The 20,365-nt window shown below is 40.9% G+C and overlaps 1 protein-coding gene across 1 annotated transcript in view; it reads right to left on the reverse strand.

Moving 5' to 3' along the window:
* Positions 1 to 951: 951 nt before the first annotated feature.
* TGFB2 (transforming growth factor beta 2) overlaps positions 952 to 20,365 on the reverse strand; it is a 137,135-nt gene continuing 117,721 nt past the window's right edge. The window contains exons 2-7 of the mRNA XM_069768485.1: positions 17,891 to 18,054; positions 10,299 to 10,431; positions 8,220 to 8,330; positions 6,617 to 6,791; positions 5,571 to 5,724; positions 952 to 1,248 (exon numbers count right to left, since the gene is read on the reverse strand). Of these exons, the coding sequence (XP_069624586.1) occupies positions 1,090 to 1,248; positions 5,571 to 5,724; positions 6,617 to 6,791; positions 8,220 to 8,330; positions 10,299 to 10,431; positions 17,891 to 18,054 (896 nt within the window). The 3' untranslated portion in view covers positions 952 to 1,089. The remainder of the gene's footprint in view (positions 1,249 to 5,570; positions 5,725 to 6,616; positions 6,792 to 8,219; positions 8,331 to 10,298; positions 10,432 to 17,890; positions 18,055 to 20,365) is intronic.

Here is a 20,365-nt window from a genome sequence, read left to right on the forward strand (position 1 = left end):
ATTATTTCAGTAGAACCAAATATAGAAAATATATATTCTATTGGAAATTTACCACCAAGTTGTGGTGTGGGGGGTAATAAGAAAAAATATCAGAAGACAGTGGTAATGCCCAAAGAAATCAGTCAGGGCCTATGATTTCCAAGTAAGGATGAAAACTATGGTCCAAAATGGTGGCTTGGGCATGTCGCCAGTTTCTGCGTTTTGTTTTTGACCCTATTTTCTATAGGCAACCATGTTGTACCTTATGAATCAAAAAAATGAAGGTAGGCTCAAGATTCATTATCAACCCCCCCAAAAAAATTGGAGAAACTAAAAATAAAAACAAAGAAAAATCCGAGCAATACCGGGACAAATACAACTTCGCTAAATGGTATATCTCCATTATCTTCTTGTTTCACATAATATCACTAACACATTATTCCAGTGTTTATTTTTTATATTAATTCTTTTATGTTTTTTTTTTTTATTTTCAAAGATACTCAGAAAAAAAATTGAGACATTTGATCCTGTGAATAGGTGAGGAAACTATGTGAGGCAAATCTTCTACGTTTATACACATCTACTTTTTTGTTTCTTTTTTCTTATTATTTTATAGTGTTGTCAACTACAAATACAAAAACATTAACACAAATAAAAAGTGGGCCATTGAGAACAGCAGAGACATGGGAGAAAAAAAACCCCGAAAACCTCATGATGTATTCAACAGAGTACCAGAGAGAAAAAAAAAAATGATGTGTCAACAAAATTAATTTCAAGAGACCTGGGTTGATCCTGGCAGGCATCGAGACTAAAACAAGAAATTGGCCCAAATCTCTCGCTGACACAGGAACATCATAGCATGAGAGAGGGGGTAAGATTCCGCTCCAAATTATATTAACTCTGAGTAAAGCCTTCAGTGACGTATTGTTTCTGCCAGTTATTAAAAAACTTTCCAAAAGTTCACACTAGTACCGTTTTTTTCTTCTTTTTTTTTTTTTTAGAATATAACACTGATCGAACAAGGCCTATTTTTTCGCTTTTTTTTCCTTTAAAAAGTTTTTTTTTTTTACTGTTTAAAATCCCACTACTATACATTATGTTACTAAAAGTCTAGCCACATTTACAGGACTTCACAATCATATTTGAAAGCTGTTCAATTTTCGGTGTCTTTCCGATATAGTACAAGATGGTCAGAGATTCTAAATCTTGAGATACGCAACACGGCGAGGCTGACGCTTCTGGGTTGATGGTGTTATACAGACCGAGCACCTATAAAAAAATAGAAAAATAACAGAAAAATTGTAAATTAATTGCGAAGATATATTAACATAGACATGACTAGAAACATAGTTATTAAGGTTGAAGGTAGACTTTAAAGGGAACCTGTCACCCCGAAAATCGCGGGTGAGGTAAGCCCACCGGCATCAGGGGCTTATCTACAGCATTCTGTAATGCTGTAGATAAGCCCCCGATGTTACCTGAAAGAGGAGAAAAAGACGTTATATTATACTCACCCAGGGGCGGTCCCGCTGCTGGTCAGGTCAGATGGGCGTCTCTGGTCCGCTGCGGCGCCTCCCATCTTCATTACAAGACGTCCTCTTCTGATCTTCAGCCACGGCTCCGGCGCAGGCGTACTTTGCTCTGCCCTCAACAGGGCAGACAAAGTACTGCAGTGCGCAGGCGCCGGGCCTCTGACCTTTCCGGTGCCTGCGCACTGCAGTACTATCCTCTGCCCTCAACAGGGCAGAGCAAAGTACGCCTGCGCCGGAGCCGTGGCTGAAGATCAGAAGAGGAGGTCTTGTAATGAAGATGGGAGGCGCCGCAGCGGACCAGAGACGCCCATCCGACCTGACCAGCAGCGGGACCGCCCCTGGGTGAGTATAATCTAACGTCTTTTTCTCCTCTTTCAGGTAACATTGGGGGCTTATCTACAGCATTACAGAATGCTGCAGATAAGCCCCTGATGCCGGTGGGCTTACCTCACCCGCGATTTTTGGGGTGACAGGTTCCCTTTAAGTCCATCTAGTTCAACCCACAGCCTAACCTAACATGCCCTAACATGTTGATCCAGAGGAAGGCAAAAAAAACCTGCGGGTACCATTGTAAAGTCTGAACCATCCCAATGATCAAATGTCTCTACAGTATTGCTTTCCTTAAATGGTGTAGAGGTCTTTTTTGGCCAATTCAGGCTTCGGGACATGGGCATGACCATATCTTCTTCATCTCCTGATAAAATACATATCTACACCAGAAGCTGGTTTCTGATGAGTAAGTCAGACTAACAGGGTTTCCCAATGGAGAAGACATTCATAACCTATTTAGGTGGCCAATCAATGGAAAGATGTCCCACCAATCCCAAAGACATTCTTTACCTATTTAGGTGGTCAATAAATAAAAAAAAAAATGTTTCACCAATCCCAAAGATATTCTTTACATTTTTAGTTGGTCAATAAATGAAAAAGATGTTTCACCAATCTCAAAGACATTCTTTACCATTTATGTGGCCAATAAATAGGAAGATGTCTCAACAAGCCCAAAGACATTCTTTACCTATGTAGGTGGCCAATAAATGGGAAGATCTCTCACCAAGCCCAATGGTCACTAAGACATCTCTAGTAGTGATGAGCGAGTGTACTCGTTGCTTGGGTTTTCCTGAGCACGCTCGGGTGGTCTCCGAGTAATTTTAAGTGTTCAGAGATTTTGTTTTTGTTACCTCAGCTGCATGATTTACAGCTGGTAGCCAGGCTGAGTTCATGTGGGGGTTGCTTGGTTGCTAGGGAATTCCCACATGTGTTCAGCCTGTCTAGCAGCCATAAATCATTCAGCTGAGGTGAGGAAAACTAAATCTCCGAACAATAACAAATACTCGGAGACCACCCGAGCAACGAGTATACTCGCTGATCACTAATCTTTACCTTTGGTTCTTGAGTGGTCATGATTAGTGATGAGTGAGTGTACTCGTTGATCGGGTTTTCTCGAGCACGCTCGGGTGACCTCTGAGTATTTGTGACTGCTCGGAGATTTAGTTTTCATCGCGGCAGCTGAATGATTTACGGCTACTAGCCTACTTGATTACATGTGGGGATTCCCTAGCAACCAGCAACCCCCTCATATACTCAGGCTGGCTAGTAGCTGTAAATCATTCAGCTGCCGCGATGAAAACTAAATCTCCGAGCAGTCAACTACTCGGAGGTCACCCGAGTGTGCTCGGGAAAACCCGAGCAACGAGTACACTCACTCATCACTAGTCATGATATTTTTTTTCGAAAATGCTACAAAATCTAATTCTTCGATCTGCCCTTCTAACCATCGAAGGTGAGGTTATTACTCAATGTAAAGCCAATTGTTTACGGGGGTCAATATATCCATATATCCAAATTTAAGATGGCCATACGCTTTCGATCCAAGTCATGTTGCCATTTGGTGCAGTGGTCACCTTGGAGCACCATATTTTCTTCCAGAAAAAAATGCTTCTTTCGAAGATCTTCATAATATGGAGCATAATAGAACATTCTATGGCTTTATTTTCACAATTTTTTTATGAATTCATAATAATTAAAATTGTGGTTATATATTAAAAAATGTACGGTATGGGATCATAGATTTCCACAAGAAATACATTACAGATTATATATACCACATACACATGTATATAAGGCCTTAGAAGAATGTCTACGTTAAAAGAAGACCTTCATAGATATCCACAATTCGGACATTTGACATAAACATTAAATAAACAAAACAAATGAGAAAAAAAGAAAAAACTCAATTACAAAGCTGTAATAAATAGTAAATAATACAGACTATTTCCACGGCACTATAGGAAGTGTGTAGGTTACCCGGTGGCAGCATTTACGGATTTATAAGGATGCCATTAATAGGTTAGTCAAACAGAAAGTGACCTTTTCCTACAGGTTCAATTGACTATTTATAACTAAACACAGAAGACCTCTTCAGCCCGGCCACAAAGCCTACGTTGTGCTACATTCCTGCTGGCGTCTTGTGTACCGTAAATGCCCAAAAGATATTTGTGACAGCTGAACTTCCTGAGAATATTTCTCCTGTAAATCAAGGAGTGAGGCTGAAGTTCTCGATATTTCACTTTATATGTGTTTCATTTGGTGTATTAGACCAACTCATCCAAAATACCCCGAGACGGCACAGATCGGTACAAACATCAAACCCTCAGGACTTGGCCGCAACAGTGCGCCAAGAGAAGTACTGGGGCTCATGGCAATCATCCAATAAATAACCACTAGTAATACTTTATATTAACACTACCCCATTACAAGAAATGTGTTATTAGTCCCGTTTTGTACCATTATGCACTTATTTCAACAAATTACATTTTACTAATTTTCAGGTAAAGCAAGGAAGATATGATTTGTGTCTTCCTTGCCTTTGTCCAGTTTACACGTCACATGTAACAGTGAGTTAGAATACATTAATTTATTCCTGCTGATCTTCTGATTAGTACATGTTTTGTTTTATTAAAATCCATAATACAGTTCCAGAAATATGGGCCTTTTTATATAGTAATAATTTTCGAGGATGCTCTTGGGCGTGTCTTTAGGCTCCTCTGCATTACTACCTTATGAGCCATGCCCTTTCAGTAGAGACCATGAAAACTAGCACTAAATAATCATATCTCTGGGACTGTATTGAAGATTTCAAAAATCCAAAAAACATAATATTCAGGGGAACAGGGAAAATTAAATCAGATCAAAAGCTGGGCGCTTGATTTAATAACAGTCCCCCTTTAAATCCCAATTATCTGCAATGTTGAAATTCAGAACCTCAGAACAGTCCGTAGATCCAATTTAGCTTCAAATAAGATCTACTATTGAACCTTTTGGACCCATTTCTGTATCTACGCCCACCTGAGGATTCATTGGTTGATGGAACCCTAGGTACAAATGTGACCAAGCTTATGTTTTTATAAATTTTTATTAAGGACTTCAATTTCACACTATACAAACCTCTGAAAGGTTGCAATCTGCTATGTGGTCACAGGTCTGGGCTCTACTCTGTACACCCCAGTCCGCTAAATTTTATTGCTCTCCACGTCCGGCTTTGAAAGTAGTTTAGCATGCTCCCATGTGTTGAACTTCCTAGGTCTATATAAGGCCTACCAAGACACACAGCTGTGTCTTGGTATTAAGACTTTTAGCCTGCCTGTGCACCGCTCCCTGTCTGCTGTCTCTAGAACATCTCCTGGCTACCTGCGGCTTCCAGTCTTTTAGTTAACTATCTGACTGCATCTTTCAGTACCTTTTCTACCTGTTTGTGGTCGCCTGGGTGTCTCCGGTTTGCCTACAGCTTCCAGGACCTCTGCTGCCTGTTTACGGTCTCCAGGACATCTCCTGTCTGCCTGTGGCTTCCAGTGCTTCTGCTACCTGTTTGTTTCCTGGATGCCCCAATCGCTTGCTGCACAGATGCCCATGGCCAGTGTGCCCAACTGAACCTTCATCAAGGATCCACCTCACCTAGTGAGCCCTTGACAGGTGGCAACACATAGGATAAATATTTCCGAAAGAGTATCGCAGAACTAATTATTTCTTTCCCCAAAAACTAAGACTATATGGACTTACCCGAGTGTGCTGGGTGTCAGCACTCCATAAATATGGACAAGCTCCAGCACAGAAGTTTGCATTATAGCCTTTGGGTTCGTGTATCCACTTCCATCCAAGGTCCCTCTTGAAGTCGATGTACAAAGAACGTAGACAACAGTTGTCCTGTACATTTCTATGGAGGGGAAAAAAAGGCTCTCAGTGATGCTACAATCATTGAAGAATCATGGCAGAAATATACATTTTACATTATATGACTGGTACCTTCGTAAAAAGGAAATTAATGGCGGATCATGAATATTCTTTGGAGGGTCAGCCTACTTGTAATATGCAGTACATTTTTGCTACTCCCTGTACTTGGTGACAACTTTACTGTGACATAATGCACTAAAAAGGTCTACAAGCTCCACCCAGTTGACCAATTATGATGGAGCTAAATCAAAGCAGAAACTACCGTACTTAAAAAAGAAAGCAAAACAATTAAAGAAGTTGTCCACTTTAGAGTGAAAAATAATGTATTTTCTTTCTTAATTTTTTTTTTGCAAAATAGAAAATTGGTTCAGACACTTCCCAGAAACTTTATTCATCTCTACTTTCTTGTTTTCTTGTCCATCTTGACACACGGGGAAATTACCGCTCAATTAAACGCATGTCACCCTGAGGCTGGCATGTGACTGCAGCATCGGAAAGCCAGCAGCATCGGATCGATAAGGTAAGTATTTCTGTTTTTTATGCCCTTTTTCATTAAAAATATCATCACACGGTCTATGTAATACGTGGATCTGTTAGGTCCTCAAGAGACCGGGATCAACTTTGCAGCCACTCTCACGTCTGGGTAAATGGAGATCAAAATGAAGAACTGCCTCTCTATTACTAAAAATTCTCCAAAATAGATATGTTTATATTGGTCTTCAAAACTGAGCAACCGGTTAATTAGCATGGGTTGTCAATAAAATATCTATGTTATAAAGGGAACCTGTCTATGTCATTTTCTGGTGCCCCTCCCCTTTAGAGTCCTTACATCTTGCTTTTTTAATTATTGGTAATGTTACCCTTTATTCACAGACCTGAAACAATACGCAGCATCTAACGCCCGCTTCTTCCGCCGACTTGATTGCTGGGATTCCTGTCTGTATGACGGTAGCAGCATCAGCAGTAGATGGGGGGAATGGCTGTTGTGTTTTTTCAAACCAGGCTTCAGATTTTTGTTGTCCACCATGGTATATGAGAAGTCATCAATTCCTAAAATGTAGAAACTATAATCATAATTCAAATCTGCAAGTATTATCCTGCTGAATAAAAGCGTCCATGTCTTAATATGGAATGATGAAGGAATTTATCAACACATGTATCTAGAAATTGCCGACAAAATTCAGACTCGACCTTTCTACAAAAGCTACATTCACTATATATCGATTCTCTCCAAAATCTCCAGTAATTTATCTCCCTTTATTACCGTAAATTAGTACCATCGCAATCATCAGTCAGGTGGAACTTGGTGTACTGAGCATCCCATGGGAAGAACACGAAAACTGGCTGCTCTGCCTGGACTCAAATTTGTTTAGGCAGATCTGGTCTACTCTGGTGTCTGTATTTGTTTGATGATTTGGTCTAGGGTCTGTATCTGTTTAGTCAGCCTACTATGGGATCTTTGTTTGTTTAGTGGGTGTAGTCTGGGTTTGTTTTTGTTTAGGAGTTTGTTCTGGGGTGTATGTTTAAGTGGTCCCATATGAAGGCTGTATTTGTTTAGGCAAGCTAGTATGGGGTCTGTATTTGTTTTCGAGACCTTGTCAAAGTTTAATATCAATGTAAGCGTTCTGGGTTCTGTATCTTTTTAGTGGTATGGTCTGGGATCTGTATTTGTTTTGGAGATCTTGTCTTGGGTCTGTATTTATTTAAGGATCTAGTCTAGTCAGCCTACTATGGGATCTGTATTTGTTTAGGGGTGTGGTCTGGATTTGTTTTTGTTTAGGAGCTTGTTCTGGGATGTATGTTCAAGTGGTCTTATATGAAGGATGTATTTGTTTAGGCAATTTAGTATGGGGTTTATATTTGTTTAGAAATCTGGTCTAGGGTCTATTTGTTTTGGAGATCTTGTCTTAGGTCAATATCAGTTTAAGTGGTCTGGGTTCTGTATCTTTTTAGTGGTATGGTCTGGGATCTGTATTTGTTTAGTTGGTCTAATCTTGGGCCTGTATTTATTTAAGGATCTGGTCTGGGGACTGTATTTGTTTAGGTGGTGTAGTATGGGGGCTGTATTTGTTTTAAGGGCTTGGTCTGGGGTCTGAATTTGTTTATGATTTAGTTTTAGGGTCTGTGTCTGCTTTGTAGGTCTTGTTGGGGGTTAAGATCAGTTTAAGCTGTCTGGGGTCTGTATCAATTTAAGGGGTCTAGTCCGGTGTCTGGGTCTCGTCTGGGGTCTGTATTATTGTTGTATATTTATTATTTGTAATTCAAATTTCTTATGTTGGGGACATGTTTTGTATCATTGTTGGGACGTAAGGCCAAATACTTTGTACGGGACATCATTTTATGGATCCCTTTAAAATCTTTCTGCTTGCCATTCTCAAAGAATTGGATAAATATAGTTGATTTATGGATTGGATGTCCAGGCCATTTTTATGAAGGTAGGGGGGGGGGGGCATTAGGCCACAGAAAGTTTCACAGTACCTGCAAATCTGGTCTCCAATTCCTCACTTTTGTTCGGGATGATATAGTTATTGGAGGGTACAAAGGTGCAACAAGGACAATGTAAACTTATTTTAAATCCAAGATTTCGATCTGTAAATAGAGAAAAAAAATAGAAATTCACAATTTCATAAAAATTAATTTAGATATTAAAGAAATCATTACAAAATAACATTATTGACCTAATTTTATAATTACTTTCCTTTGATATTATCATTTTCACTCGAGCCGTTTCCAACTTGTGAGCCACCTCTTTTAGCCAGAATGCTCTGGCAGAATTAAACCTTCCATGCATGACAATGGTTTAGCGAGCAATATTTGCAGTCGTAATGGTACTCCTACTCCATCGGTCGCCTGCCACAGAGCTGTCACCGTGGACTATGATGAAACCTCGGGCATGTGCTATTTTCTTCAAGCGTTTACGCAGTACTGTCCATGGTGTAAGGAAACATTTCGTAACAGAATACAGCCAGTAGAAGCCTTCGGACCCCTTAAGTACAAGGGCCCATTTGTGACTTCTACCTTTTCATTCCTTATAGCTATGTCCCTTTTTGATAGCTGCAAGGACTCCAGAAACATTGAGAAGATTTTTTTGGAGAGTTTCACAACATAGATTAATAATTATTTAGTGTTGATTTGGGTCGTACTGTGAGAAATCATCAATTTGGGTGGAAAGAAGTCATTGCTAGTTTGGAGATGGGCTTGGGTAGAGCATCTTCTCTGGGGCCTTCATGGTACACCTCTAAGAATGAAGGCCAGCCTTGGAAGTGACTGAAGAAAACAGTTTTCAGCTTTGCTTTGATAGAAATGTTTGAAGAGATCTTAGAAAGTCCCATTTTTGTCACTGACATTTACAAATGTGACCTATAGTAAATATTTCTAGAATATATTGTGGCTGTTCCTGAGCAGATTGAAGGGTTTAAAATGTTTGAGGAGTCACTTGTTGGGTGTTACACTCAAACAAATATTTATAAGTATTATATAGGCATATCTGGAAAAATTACCGCTCCTCATGGGAGTGTCCAATGAACAAAACCAAAAAGGGAAGTAGCTGATGCAAAGGGATCACTTCTATATCTTTCTTGGGTGCACTCTTGTCTTAAATGTTCGAAGGAACATACTTCAAAAGCATTACTTCGAGGGTTTTAATGGAAATGAGTGAACCTCCCAAAATAAATTTAGGGAAGGTTCACTCAAAATCACAGATTCTACTCCGTTAAAAACAGAAGTGCCCCAATTGCTATTAATGGGGGGATTAAAAATAACAAATGATTATGCTCAGCTGTCCAAGACTCGTCCCTTAAGTGGCCTGTCACCAGTTTCCCCCCATCTGATTCTCCGCTCAATTTGGATTTTCAGTTTTATCTTTGGTCTTCCACTATTCTCGTCTTTGTGTCACACCACACAACCTAAAACCTAGTCAATGCCAGAAGGTCCCAGACAGAAGACCAAAGATGAGATAAGATCGAAGTCATGAAGATGGGAAGCGAGGAACAAACCCGGCAAGAAGCTGGGGCAGGAGGACAAGTGAGAGATTGAGTTCTAAGACTTGTAAATATACTAATTTATTATTTTTGAAACCCTTTTGAGCTCTAAAGAATTCAATCCTGAAAATTTGGGATTCTGGTGAATGTTGGACACAAACAGAAGAGGCCCCTGTGTAAGAAAAAAATACATGGACTCTTTGCAAGTCCAATAGCTCATCATAAAGCACAATTTCACTTGTTCTGAAGCAGGGAACGGGCCCCTTTACGAATTCGACCCTTGTGTGACTGCAGAGGTTGCAAAAATTACCGTATATGTCCACATATGGGTGAATTTCCATTTTTCAGTAAGTTATTAGCAAATTTGATTCATTAAGAATCAGTTCGCTCATCTCTAGTTCGTAACCTGATATCTGTGGCAGAAAGACTCAAGGAGATTGGTAAACTTGAAGGTAAAAATTATAAGGCCAGAGAATGAGTCTTCATGCTTCCCCTAACGATCAAAGATGTTCACAGCTAAAAAAAAAAAATCTCCATTACGATCTTCTGCATTAAAGGAGCAACTATCCATCCTTACCTCGGTGACGTAGCCACTCTTTTATAGCTTCTGTCACATCGAAGGACAACCACTCCCCTTCCGCTCTCGTTTTCACCACTTTACTGTCTATGTAGCGCTGCATCGGTGATGTTAAGTCTTTGGATTTAAGAATCTGTGTGAACAGTTATCCAAAAAAAAAAATATGATAAGATCAAAAGTGGAAGCTGTAACACCATATTGTTAGCATTAATAATTAGACACTTTATTTCTTTTTTCCCACCGCTTTCATATTTGTCATTTATGAAATCATAGAAAATTAGAAAAAGAGTCTGCCTTTTTGGAAAAAAAAACATCACTTTCTACGTTTTGTATATTCACTACGGAAAGTAGCCTTGTTTTTGGGCAGAACCATTTTTTGATGACCTACCACCCCATTGCTACAAACATTTCTTCACCATCAAAAGGACCTAATTTTTATGGTCTTTACAAAGGAGGCATGGCATGGCAAACAGGATCCTCTGGGGCGTGTCTTTAGGCTGCTCTGTACAATTAACCTGCGAGCATCGCCCCCCTTTTAAAAAAAAAAAATAGATAAAATTTTTTATAGCTTTGTAACCATATGGCGGACTGAAAAAAAAAAAACAGGAATACTCAGGTTGAGCAGTGGGAATAAAATAAGAGCAAAAACTGCCCACTTTTGATCTGGTGACTAAATAGCCTTGCAGAGGGGCTCGTTGGTGCCACACCTTGACACCCACCACTCGATACCCTCTTCCTACTTTCCGCCAATGATTTTTTTCCTTCGGTGCCTAAACATTTATATTAGTTTTTACAAAATTGGTGCTTACATATTATAGCTTAAGAAATGTATGTGATATAAAAGAAAAGAGATGAGAATCTCTCAAAATCTGTTTTGGGCACATACGTTCAAAATAATCTGGTCCTTATTAAAGTGCCTCAATTTCCAGGAAAAGATCTCTCCAGACCTCAAAGTAGAACAAAGAAGGTTGTTAAAAACTAATAATATAGATTATACTCACCTGTCCTAGGCCCTCATCTGTTTTATAACAGTCTTTTAGAAAATGCGAGCACTCACCATCCGCTAAAATCCACTTCTTTATTATGACATGTAGTCAAAAGGCAGGACGAATCAGGGAAAAAACGTGATTCCACAAGACGACGGTCGTTTCACGCTTCCGTGCTTCCATGGGTCTTGATCTGTGGCAGCGCGAAACGGCCGTCGTCTTGTGGAATCACGTTTTTTCCCTGATTCGTCCTGCCTTTTGACTACATGTCATAATAAAGAAGTGGATTTTAGCGGATGGTGAGTGCTCAAATTTTCTATAAGACTGTTGCACTTCATGTTTTGATTTTTTCATTGTGAGCACCCGATATCTGCATGGGCATTCACGCATCATGAGGACAAAGAAAGAGGGTGTGCAGGTGACAATAACCAGCTGTTGGTGCGGCTTCTTGCTCTCTTTTTTCCCTCATCTGTTTTATGCTACCACCACAACTCCTTGCTCATCAGCCATGGTGTTTGGTTCTTCCAATGCGTCCTCTTCAGAGCTGAGGGAAGACACCAACCTCATGTGGTCACATGGCGTTCATCGCATGTTATGACGTTAATCGCCTCCTCGTGTAACTAGAGCTGAGGTCAGAGAGTAAGCGGTGGAAGAACCAAAGACCGGCATGGAAGTCGCCATTTTGCTGAATTTTTATGATCTGAATCCCAAAATTTAGCCTCTGCCAAAAGGAAACGCGATGCCAACTAAGTGGGATTTTGGAGCTCACAGAAGCTACTCAATCAGCTGATGAACTAGAGTTATCTCATCAATCCCATGACTATAGGCTGATGATCAGTAAAGAGCATTTTTTGGGATGCATCAATCCATAGAGACGTAATACTGAGCTGCACCGCTGCCGCCTCAGCACGTGGTCGAATGAGAACGTTGCTTCTTGGGATAAACTTGGATCTCCAATATCTAAGGGATAGTAAAAGTTTTCTCCTGAAAAATATAACTTTCCTGTTCGGACACATCCACAATAAACATTTTTGCACAGCAAAAAAGGATTGAGCCAGTGAGCCAGGACATCTGAGGAGAACCAGTCATTACAGAGCCATGAAGGATGTTTTCATGGATGAGCGCCCCGATACTGAGACTCTACAGAAGAGATTGGTGGAGCTCGCTGCCTCCATTTAGCACCTTCTCAAGGAGAGGAATATGAGGAACGTCTCTGAGGAACTCTCCGAGCCATTGAGGCGCAAGCGCTGCCGGGTCATAAATGTATAAATGTGAAGTGGAAAATGTTCTACAGATTAGTAAATTATAAACACTATTCAGACAATACAGCAGAGCAGAGACCCTCGCAGACGCAGCCGTGGTCCCAGCGACACTTCATCAGCACCTCATTACCTATAGAATTCCTGTCTGTATATGAGAGAGAACGGAGGGTTTAACCACCGGCGGCACAACTTACACTGGAACCTTCCTTCTCATACACTGCAGACAGGAATATTCTACAGTATGAGTATTTATCTCATATATGTCCATCTTATCTATTCCATTTATTACTCGCCTACAGTTATTTTTCTTCTTGCATTTCTACCAGTAGTCGCATGTGAAAGTTTGGCCACCCCTGGTCAAAAATACTGTTGTTGTGAACAGTTAAGCAAGTTGAAGATGAAATGATCTTTAAAAGGCCTAAAGTTACAGATGACACATATATATATATATATATATATATATATATATATATATATATATATATATATATATATATATATATATATATATATATATATATATATTATTTTTTTCATTTTAAAAATTACGCGAAGGGAAATGAGCAGATGCAAAAGTTTGTGCATCCTTGGAGATTTCTGTGCTTAGGTAACATTAACCAAGGTTTCAGACCTTAATCAGCCTGTTAGGGTATTGGGTCATTCACTATCATTATTAGGAAAGGCCAGGTGATGAAAATTTTCCAACTTTAGAAAAACCCAGCCTCCTCTAACCTTATGCTAAAAAACAACAGCCATGGGTTCCTGTAAGCATCCGCCAAGCGGTCTGAAAATAAAAATGGTGGAGGCCAACAAGGCAGAAGAAGGCTATAAGAAGATATTAAAGTGTTTTCAAGTTTCCCTTTCCTCAGTTCGAAATGTAATTAAGAAATGGAAGTTACCAGGAACAGTGGAGGTCAATATAAGGTCTGGAAGATCAAGCAAAATCTCAGTGAGAGCTGCATGTAGGATTGCTAGAGAGGCAAATCAGAACCCCTGCTTGACAGCAAAAGACCTTCAGAAAGATTTAGCAGACTCTGTAGTTGTGGTACATTGTTCTACTGTTCAGAGACACCTGCACAAATATGGCCTTCATGGGAGAGTCATCAGAAGAAAACCTCTCCTACGTCCTCACCATAAAATTCAAAGTCAGAAGTACGCAAAAGGACATCTAAACAAGCCTGATGCATTTTGGAAACAAGTCCTGGGCACCGATGAGGTTAAAATAAAACTCTTTGGCTACAATGACCAAAGCTATGGGTGGAGAAAACAAGGCACAGAATGTCAGGAAAAAAACAATCTGCCAACCATTAAGCATGGGGGTGGATCAATCGCGCTTTGGAGTAGTGTTGCAGCCAATGGAACTGGGAATATTTCATGGGTAGGGGGAAGAATGGATTCAGTGAAATTTCAACAAATTCTTGATGCAAACATAACACCATCTGTAAAAAAAAGCTGAAGGTGAAAAGAGGAAGAGGATGGCTTCTACAAATAGATAATGATGCTAAACACACAACAAAATCTACAAACAAGAATTAAAAGACTCTTCGCTGGCTACAAAAGGCGTTTACAAGCTGTGATACTTTCAAAATGGAGCGCTACAAGGTGCTAACCATGCAGGGTGCCCAAACTTTTGCATGATCCCATTTTCCTTTTTGTCATTTTTCAAATGTAAAAGATGAAAATGTTTTGGGTTTTTATTGCCTAAAATACAAAGGAAATGTGTCATCCGTGTCAAGCCCAAACTTATACCTACCACTGTAAATCTCCTCCTTCATTTAGCCCCCAGAGCAGCACTCTTTTTTTTTACAATCCTCCACGTTGTCCACTCAGTGAACATCGCTTCTCTGCTGTTATCAGACGTGTGATTGCCTCGACCCAGAAGATCTTCTCAGTGTTTAAAAAGTTAGAAAACGAGCACCGAAATCTCATCCGCGGAGAATTCCCGCACAGCGCGGCCTTATCTGATCACATTCCTATAAAGTCAGCGTTTGGCAGAAATCCTCCAGAATGGCGCTCTGACCCCGTGTGACTCTACTACGATTTCTTTTGAGAACTGCGCTGACCTATTATTACCTAGTCTCATATCTCCAGCCCAGCAGCGCACCGCTAACATTAATCCCCGATATCCAGCAAGGATCGCCAAAACCGCACAACTTTACTGTGACTTAATAGCTCTTGGGCAACTACAACTCCCAGCATACCCAGACAGGCTGAGGTACAGTCACAGATATAACTAATATAAAAAGTTATGGACACTTTTTTTTCTTTTAATGTTAATGTTCTTTACCTAATTTTAATGTGCCCCTCTTAACTGATGCATGACCACATCAAAGTTCAATTCAACTTTGACGTGGTCGGTGGCCTTAAATCAGGATCAGGCATGTTGAATTTTAACATGCCCGATCCTTTGTTCTCATGGGATACAAACTGGTGGGAAGAAAAGAGAGGTCACATGACAGGAAGTTCCTTTTTAAGAAAAAAACAAACAAAACAAAACTCCAGGAAATTCAGTGATTGGAAGTTTTTTTGGGTGGAATCTTGAATTAAGGCCGGTTTCACATGTCAGTGGCTCCGGTACGTGAGGTGACAGTTTCCTCACGTACCGGAGACACTGACTCACGTAGACACATTAAAATCAATGTGTCTCTGCACATGTCAGCGTGTTTTCACGGACCGTGTGTCCGTTTGAAAAACACGGAGACATGTCAGTGTTCGTGGGAGCGCACGGATTACACGGACCCATTAAAGTCAATGGGTCCGTGTAAAACACGTACCGCACACGGATGTTGTCTGTGTGCAGTCCGTGTGCCGTGCAGGAGACAGCGCTACAGTAAGCGCTGTCCCCCCAGCGTGGTGCTGAAGCCCCGTTCATTTCTTCTCTCCAGCAGCGTTCGCTGGAGAGAAGATATGAAAAATCTTTTTTTTTGGTGTTTAAAAAAAAGATCCCTGTCCCCAACCCCCTCCCACCCCCTGTGCGCCCCCCACTGTTAATAAAATACTTACCCGGCTCCCTCGCTGCTTCCTCTCCTGGCCGCAGCTTCTTCTGTATGAGCGGTCATGTGGTGCAGCCCATTACAGTGATGAATATGCGGCTCCACCTCCCACAGGGGGTGGGAGGGGGTTGGGGACAGGGATCTTTTTTTTAAACACCAAAAAAAAAAAAAAAGATTTTTCATATCTTCTCTCCAGCGAACGCTGCTGGAGAGAAGAAATGAATGGCGGCTTCAGCACCAGATGCAGGGGACAGCGCTTAACTGTAGCGCTGCTTCCTGCACGGTGCTTGTGGTACCCAGTCGGCACACGGATGCCGCACGTGTGCCACTTGAGCCCACGGACACGGATAATTCCGGTACCGATTTTTCCGGTACCGGAATTATCTGGACGTGTGAGACAGGCCTAAGCCCATCGTGGCTTTGGACAGAATTTGGGATTTATTCTACGGAATTATCTATCGCCCTATGTTTTAACCTTATTTTAAAGATATAACAACAGAAAGAATTTGACATAATGCAAAAAATATACAAAGGCAATGTTCAAACAGCAGAGATAAAAATTAATTATATGTTACCCTAAATATATATTCTTAAAGGGGTTGTCTTATCAAAGAGATTAGTATGTGCCGCTAATGTTTGATCAAGTGGGATCCAGACGCTATCACCCACAAAACTCACTAGAACAAAGGCCCAAGTTCATGAGTCACATTTCTCTTTTGTCCTATGGTATTCATTGCGGTTTTTGCAACAAAAAATTCTTCAAAATTTCACGAAACTTGCACAAAGTCAAAACTTGTCTTTAATTTTGTATACCTTTTTTTTTTTTTGCAACCCCCTAGTGAAAAACGTCATGTTTTGCAAAATATCTGGCATAAAGTCACTATGGCAAATGGGTTAATGGGACTTTTTGCAACAAATTTTGTAACTTTTCGAAAAGTCGCAAATGATAAATTTAGCCAAAAAACATTTTGAAACCATAGTCCTACCCACAATGGTGAACATAAAAAAATAAGGACTGAAGAAAGCATATAAAATGGGTTTCATCGAGAGAGGAGTATAGCGTGGGAGCAGAAGGTAAGAAGAATAATTTATTTTTATTTTTTTAAATGTGTTGGAGAAGTATGGGGAATATTATTACTGGAGGGGGCCCAGGATTGGGGACATTATACCAGGAAGGGGTTCAGGATGGGGAACATTATACCAGGAAGGGGCTCAGGATGGGGAACATTATACCAGGAAGGGGTTTAGGATGGGGAACATTATACCAGGAAGGGGCTCAGGATGGGGAACATTATAACATGAAGTGGTTCAAGATGGGGGACATTATACCAGAAAGGGGTTCAGGATGGGGGACATTATACCAGGAAGGGGCTCAGGATGGGGAACATTATACCAGGAAGGGATTCAGGATGGGGAACATTATACCAGGAAGGGGCTCAGGATGGGGAACATTATAACATGAAGTGGTTCAAGATGGGGGACATTATACCCCAGGATTAGGGTTCAGGAAGTAGTTCAAGATGGGGGACATTATACCAGAAAGGGGCTCAGGATTGGGAGCATTATACCAAGAAGGGGCCCAGGGATGTGGACAGTTTACCAGGAAGGGACACAGGATGTGGGATAGTATACCAGGAATGGGCCCAGGAAGTGGGACATTACACCAAGAAGGTGCCCACGATTGGAACATTATACCAGAAAGGTGCCCATGATGGAAGAGATTTTTAAAGACAGAAGGCACAGGATGGAGAACATTATTATAGCAAGGGGCCACCAATGGGGGACATTATTACAGAAAAGGACCCAGGATGATGAATATTAAACTAGGAAATGAACAGGATGGGGAAGATTATGCCAGGAAAGGGACAAGGATGGGGGACATCATATAGGGGGTACACATATGTATTTATAGGATCTAGAACACTAATAGGATCTAGAACACTAAGAGGGCCCAGGTCCAAATTTTGCACCGAGACCCATTGGATTTTTGACTCTCACAGGCTCTTTGTTTCCTGGCACATTCAACTTTGATGTTGTCTGATCATAAATCTGAATACAGGAGCTCAGAAAAATAAATAAAAGAGCAGGAGACTCCTTGTCAGACCGTCAGATTGAGCTCACTGACAGATCCTCAGTGTGCTCATTCTGCAGCCATCAATAGATAACAATAGCAAGGATATAAAAGAAAACTGGTGTAAAACTTTGAATGAAACCTAATTGCACAAATAACGTTTAGCCAAAAATACAAGCATTTTAAATAAAAAATAAAAAAAAAGTTCCCAAAGATAGACAACCCCTTTAAGAACTGTCCAGAACTCCTTTTATAGACAAACATGAAACCTTTTACTTACCTGATACAGTTCTATTCGTTGCTCTGATACTCGTGCTTTTGGATTCTGTAAACGAAACACTCTAAATTCTGCCTTCACTAAATTCGAGACATTTTTCTCCATTGCAGAGACGTCGAACCGGATGATTCTGAAGTAAGCATTGTAATAATTTGGATAGATGGCATCTGGAAGAAAAAAAAATATATATTTTTCTAAAAAACAGTAAAAAAAGCATTTGTCTAAAGATGTCCACATAAGGATACAAAGATACAAAACATGGTCACGTGTATCGGTAGCTGGGGACTGGGTTAATCAGTTATTTTCAAGAAGTTCTCTGAGGTTCTGACCATATACAACTAATGGGACTATCGTGCCGAAAATTAAAACATCTTCCTAGTAAGTATTTTTTTTAAAATTCTGCACACATGTGAAGCAATCCATTGGCTACATATACCGAGTGACACCTTTCTATTTTAGACATAAGTTTTGTATTTTTGTAGGTCTTCTGTGGGATTGGACCAGATGAGCTCGCCTTCACTGCCCACACACCTCATGAAGCCTAGGTCGCCGGCGTACCAGTTGTTATCGCACCACTTTTGGCATGCACTAACAACTGCATACCGGAAACACGTTACAAGACCTGCCTTATACCAGAAACACCCCAAAAGACTTTCCATAAACTCGGAACCCCCCACAGGACCGGTCATATACCGGAAAGACCCTACAAGACCTGCCGTACATCAGAAACACCCCTCAAGACCTGCAGTATTCTGGGAACACCCCACAGGACCTGCTGTACATCGAAACACCCCACAAGAACTGCCGTCTATCGAATAGACCAGCTGTATGCTGACACTCCATAAGAGCTAGCTCATACTGAGAGCACCACATAAGATCTGGCGAACATCAGGAACAACCCACAAGGCTTGCTGTGTACCAAGAAAACCCCACAATACCTGCTGTAAACCTCATAAGACCTGCCATAGACTGGGAACGCCCCACAAGACTGTCCGTATACCAACAACGCCCAAGAAAACCTGTTATATACCGGAAACACCCCACAAAACCTGCCGCATACCGGGAATGTCCAAGAATACCTGCTAAATAATGAAAACACCCCACAAGACCTGCCGCATACCAGGAACGCTCAAGAAGACCTTTCATAGATTGTAAACACCCCACAAGACTTGCTGGGTACCAAAAAAAACAAAACACAATATCTGCTGTAAACCAGGAACCCCTCATAAGACCTGCCATAGACTGGGAACACCCCATAAGACTGTCCATGTATCAGGAACACCCCAGAAAACCTGCTATATATGAAAAAGACCTGCCACATACTGAGCAACGCCCAAGAAGACCCGTTAAACACCGGAAACACCCACAAGACCTGCCACATACCGGGAATGCCCAAGAAGACCTGCTAAAATACAGGAAACACCCAAGACCTGTCGCACACCAAGAAGACCTGCCAAAGATCACAAACCCCCCCAAAAGACCTGCCGTATACTGGAAACACTCAAGAAGACCAGCAAGATCCCACAAGATCTACCATATACCGTACTTGAAACATCCCAGAAGACCTGCCATATACATCCTATATCAGGAAAGACCTGCCATACACCGGAGCACCACAGAAGACCTGCCTTATACTGGGACACCCCAAAGAAACTGCATTATACTGGGACCACCACACAGGATCTGTGGTATAATGAGAAAACCCAATACCTGCTATTTTGGCTAGACCTCATTGTCTAACCATCAAGCTTTGGCCGATGTCATAGTGGCTCAAATTCTCACATTTGTCCATTTTTCTTGCTTCCCACACATCAACTTCAAGAACTCACTTGACTTTCTGAGTAATATATTTCACGACATTGACAAGTGCCATTGTCACAAGATAATCCACAATTAAGAGTTCATAGGTGTAAAAGAAATAAGGCAGCAGGTGGTGTGTTCCATGGTGATGTCATCTCCAGTGACTGTGGGGCTCCATGATACATGATGACGTGGCATTGCACAGTTGTGGCATATTTTATACGCGTCAATCACTTTATGCAGCCATAAACCCCTTACGCACAAATGTGCATTTACTGTAGGTTACAATATAATTATGAGATGACCGACCCCAATCACTATAACTCGATCCATTGGGGTTTCTTCATGGTGTCGATCCTTTCACTTGAAAAAAAAATTGCTACATGCTGAAATATTTTTCTCTGCAAAGAAAGCTTCAACAAGGATGTACACCCGGGTTAATCCAAATAGAAGGAGAAATATAAATGTGCGCTGGTTGGAATAAAAACTCATTTTCAAATCCTTTATTACAGAAGAAAATATAGGACCTTAACTTAAAGCGAAGAGAAGCTACAATGAGCGTCAACACCCTGGAAGACTTGTCATATCCATTTATTGCACAGAAAGTTTATTGGAGCTCGGTGCAATACTTCATTTCACCTGCGGGAGTGCTGCAGAATAACTGAACACCTTCTCCCA

This window comes from Ranitomeya imitator, chromosome 5 (genome assembly GCF_032444005.1).
Source record: "Ranitomeya imitator isolate aRanImi1 chromosome 5, aRanImi1.pri, whole genome shotgun sequence".
NCBI lineage: Eukaryota > Metazoa > Chordata > Amphibia > Anura > Dendrobatidae > Ranitomeya > Ranitomeya imitator.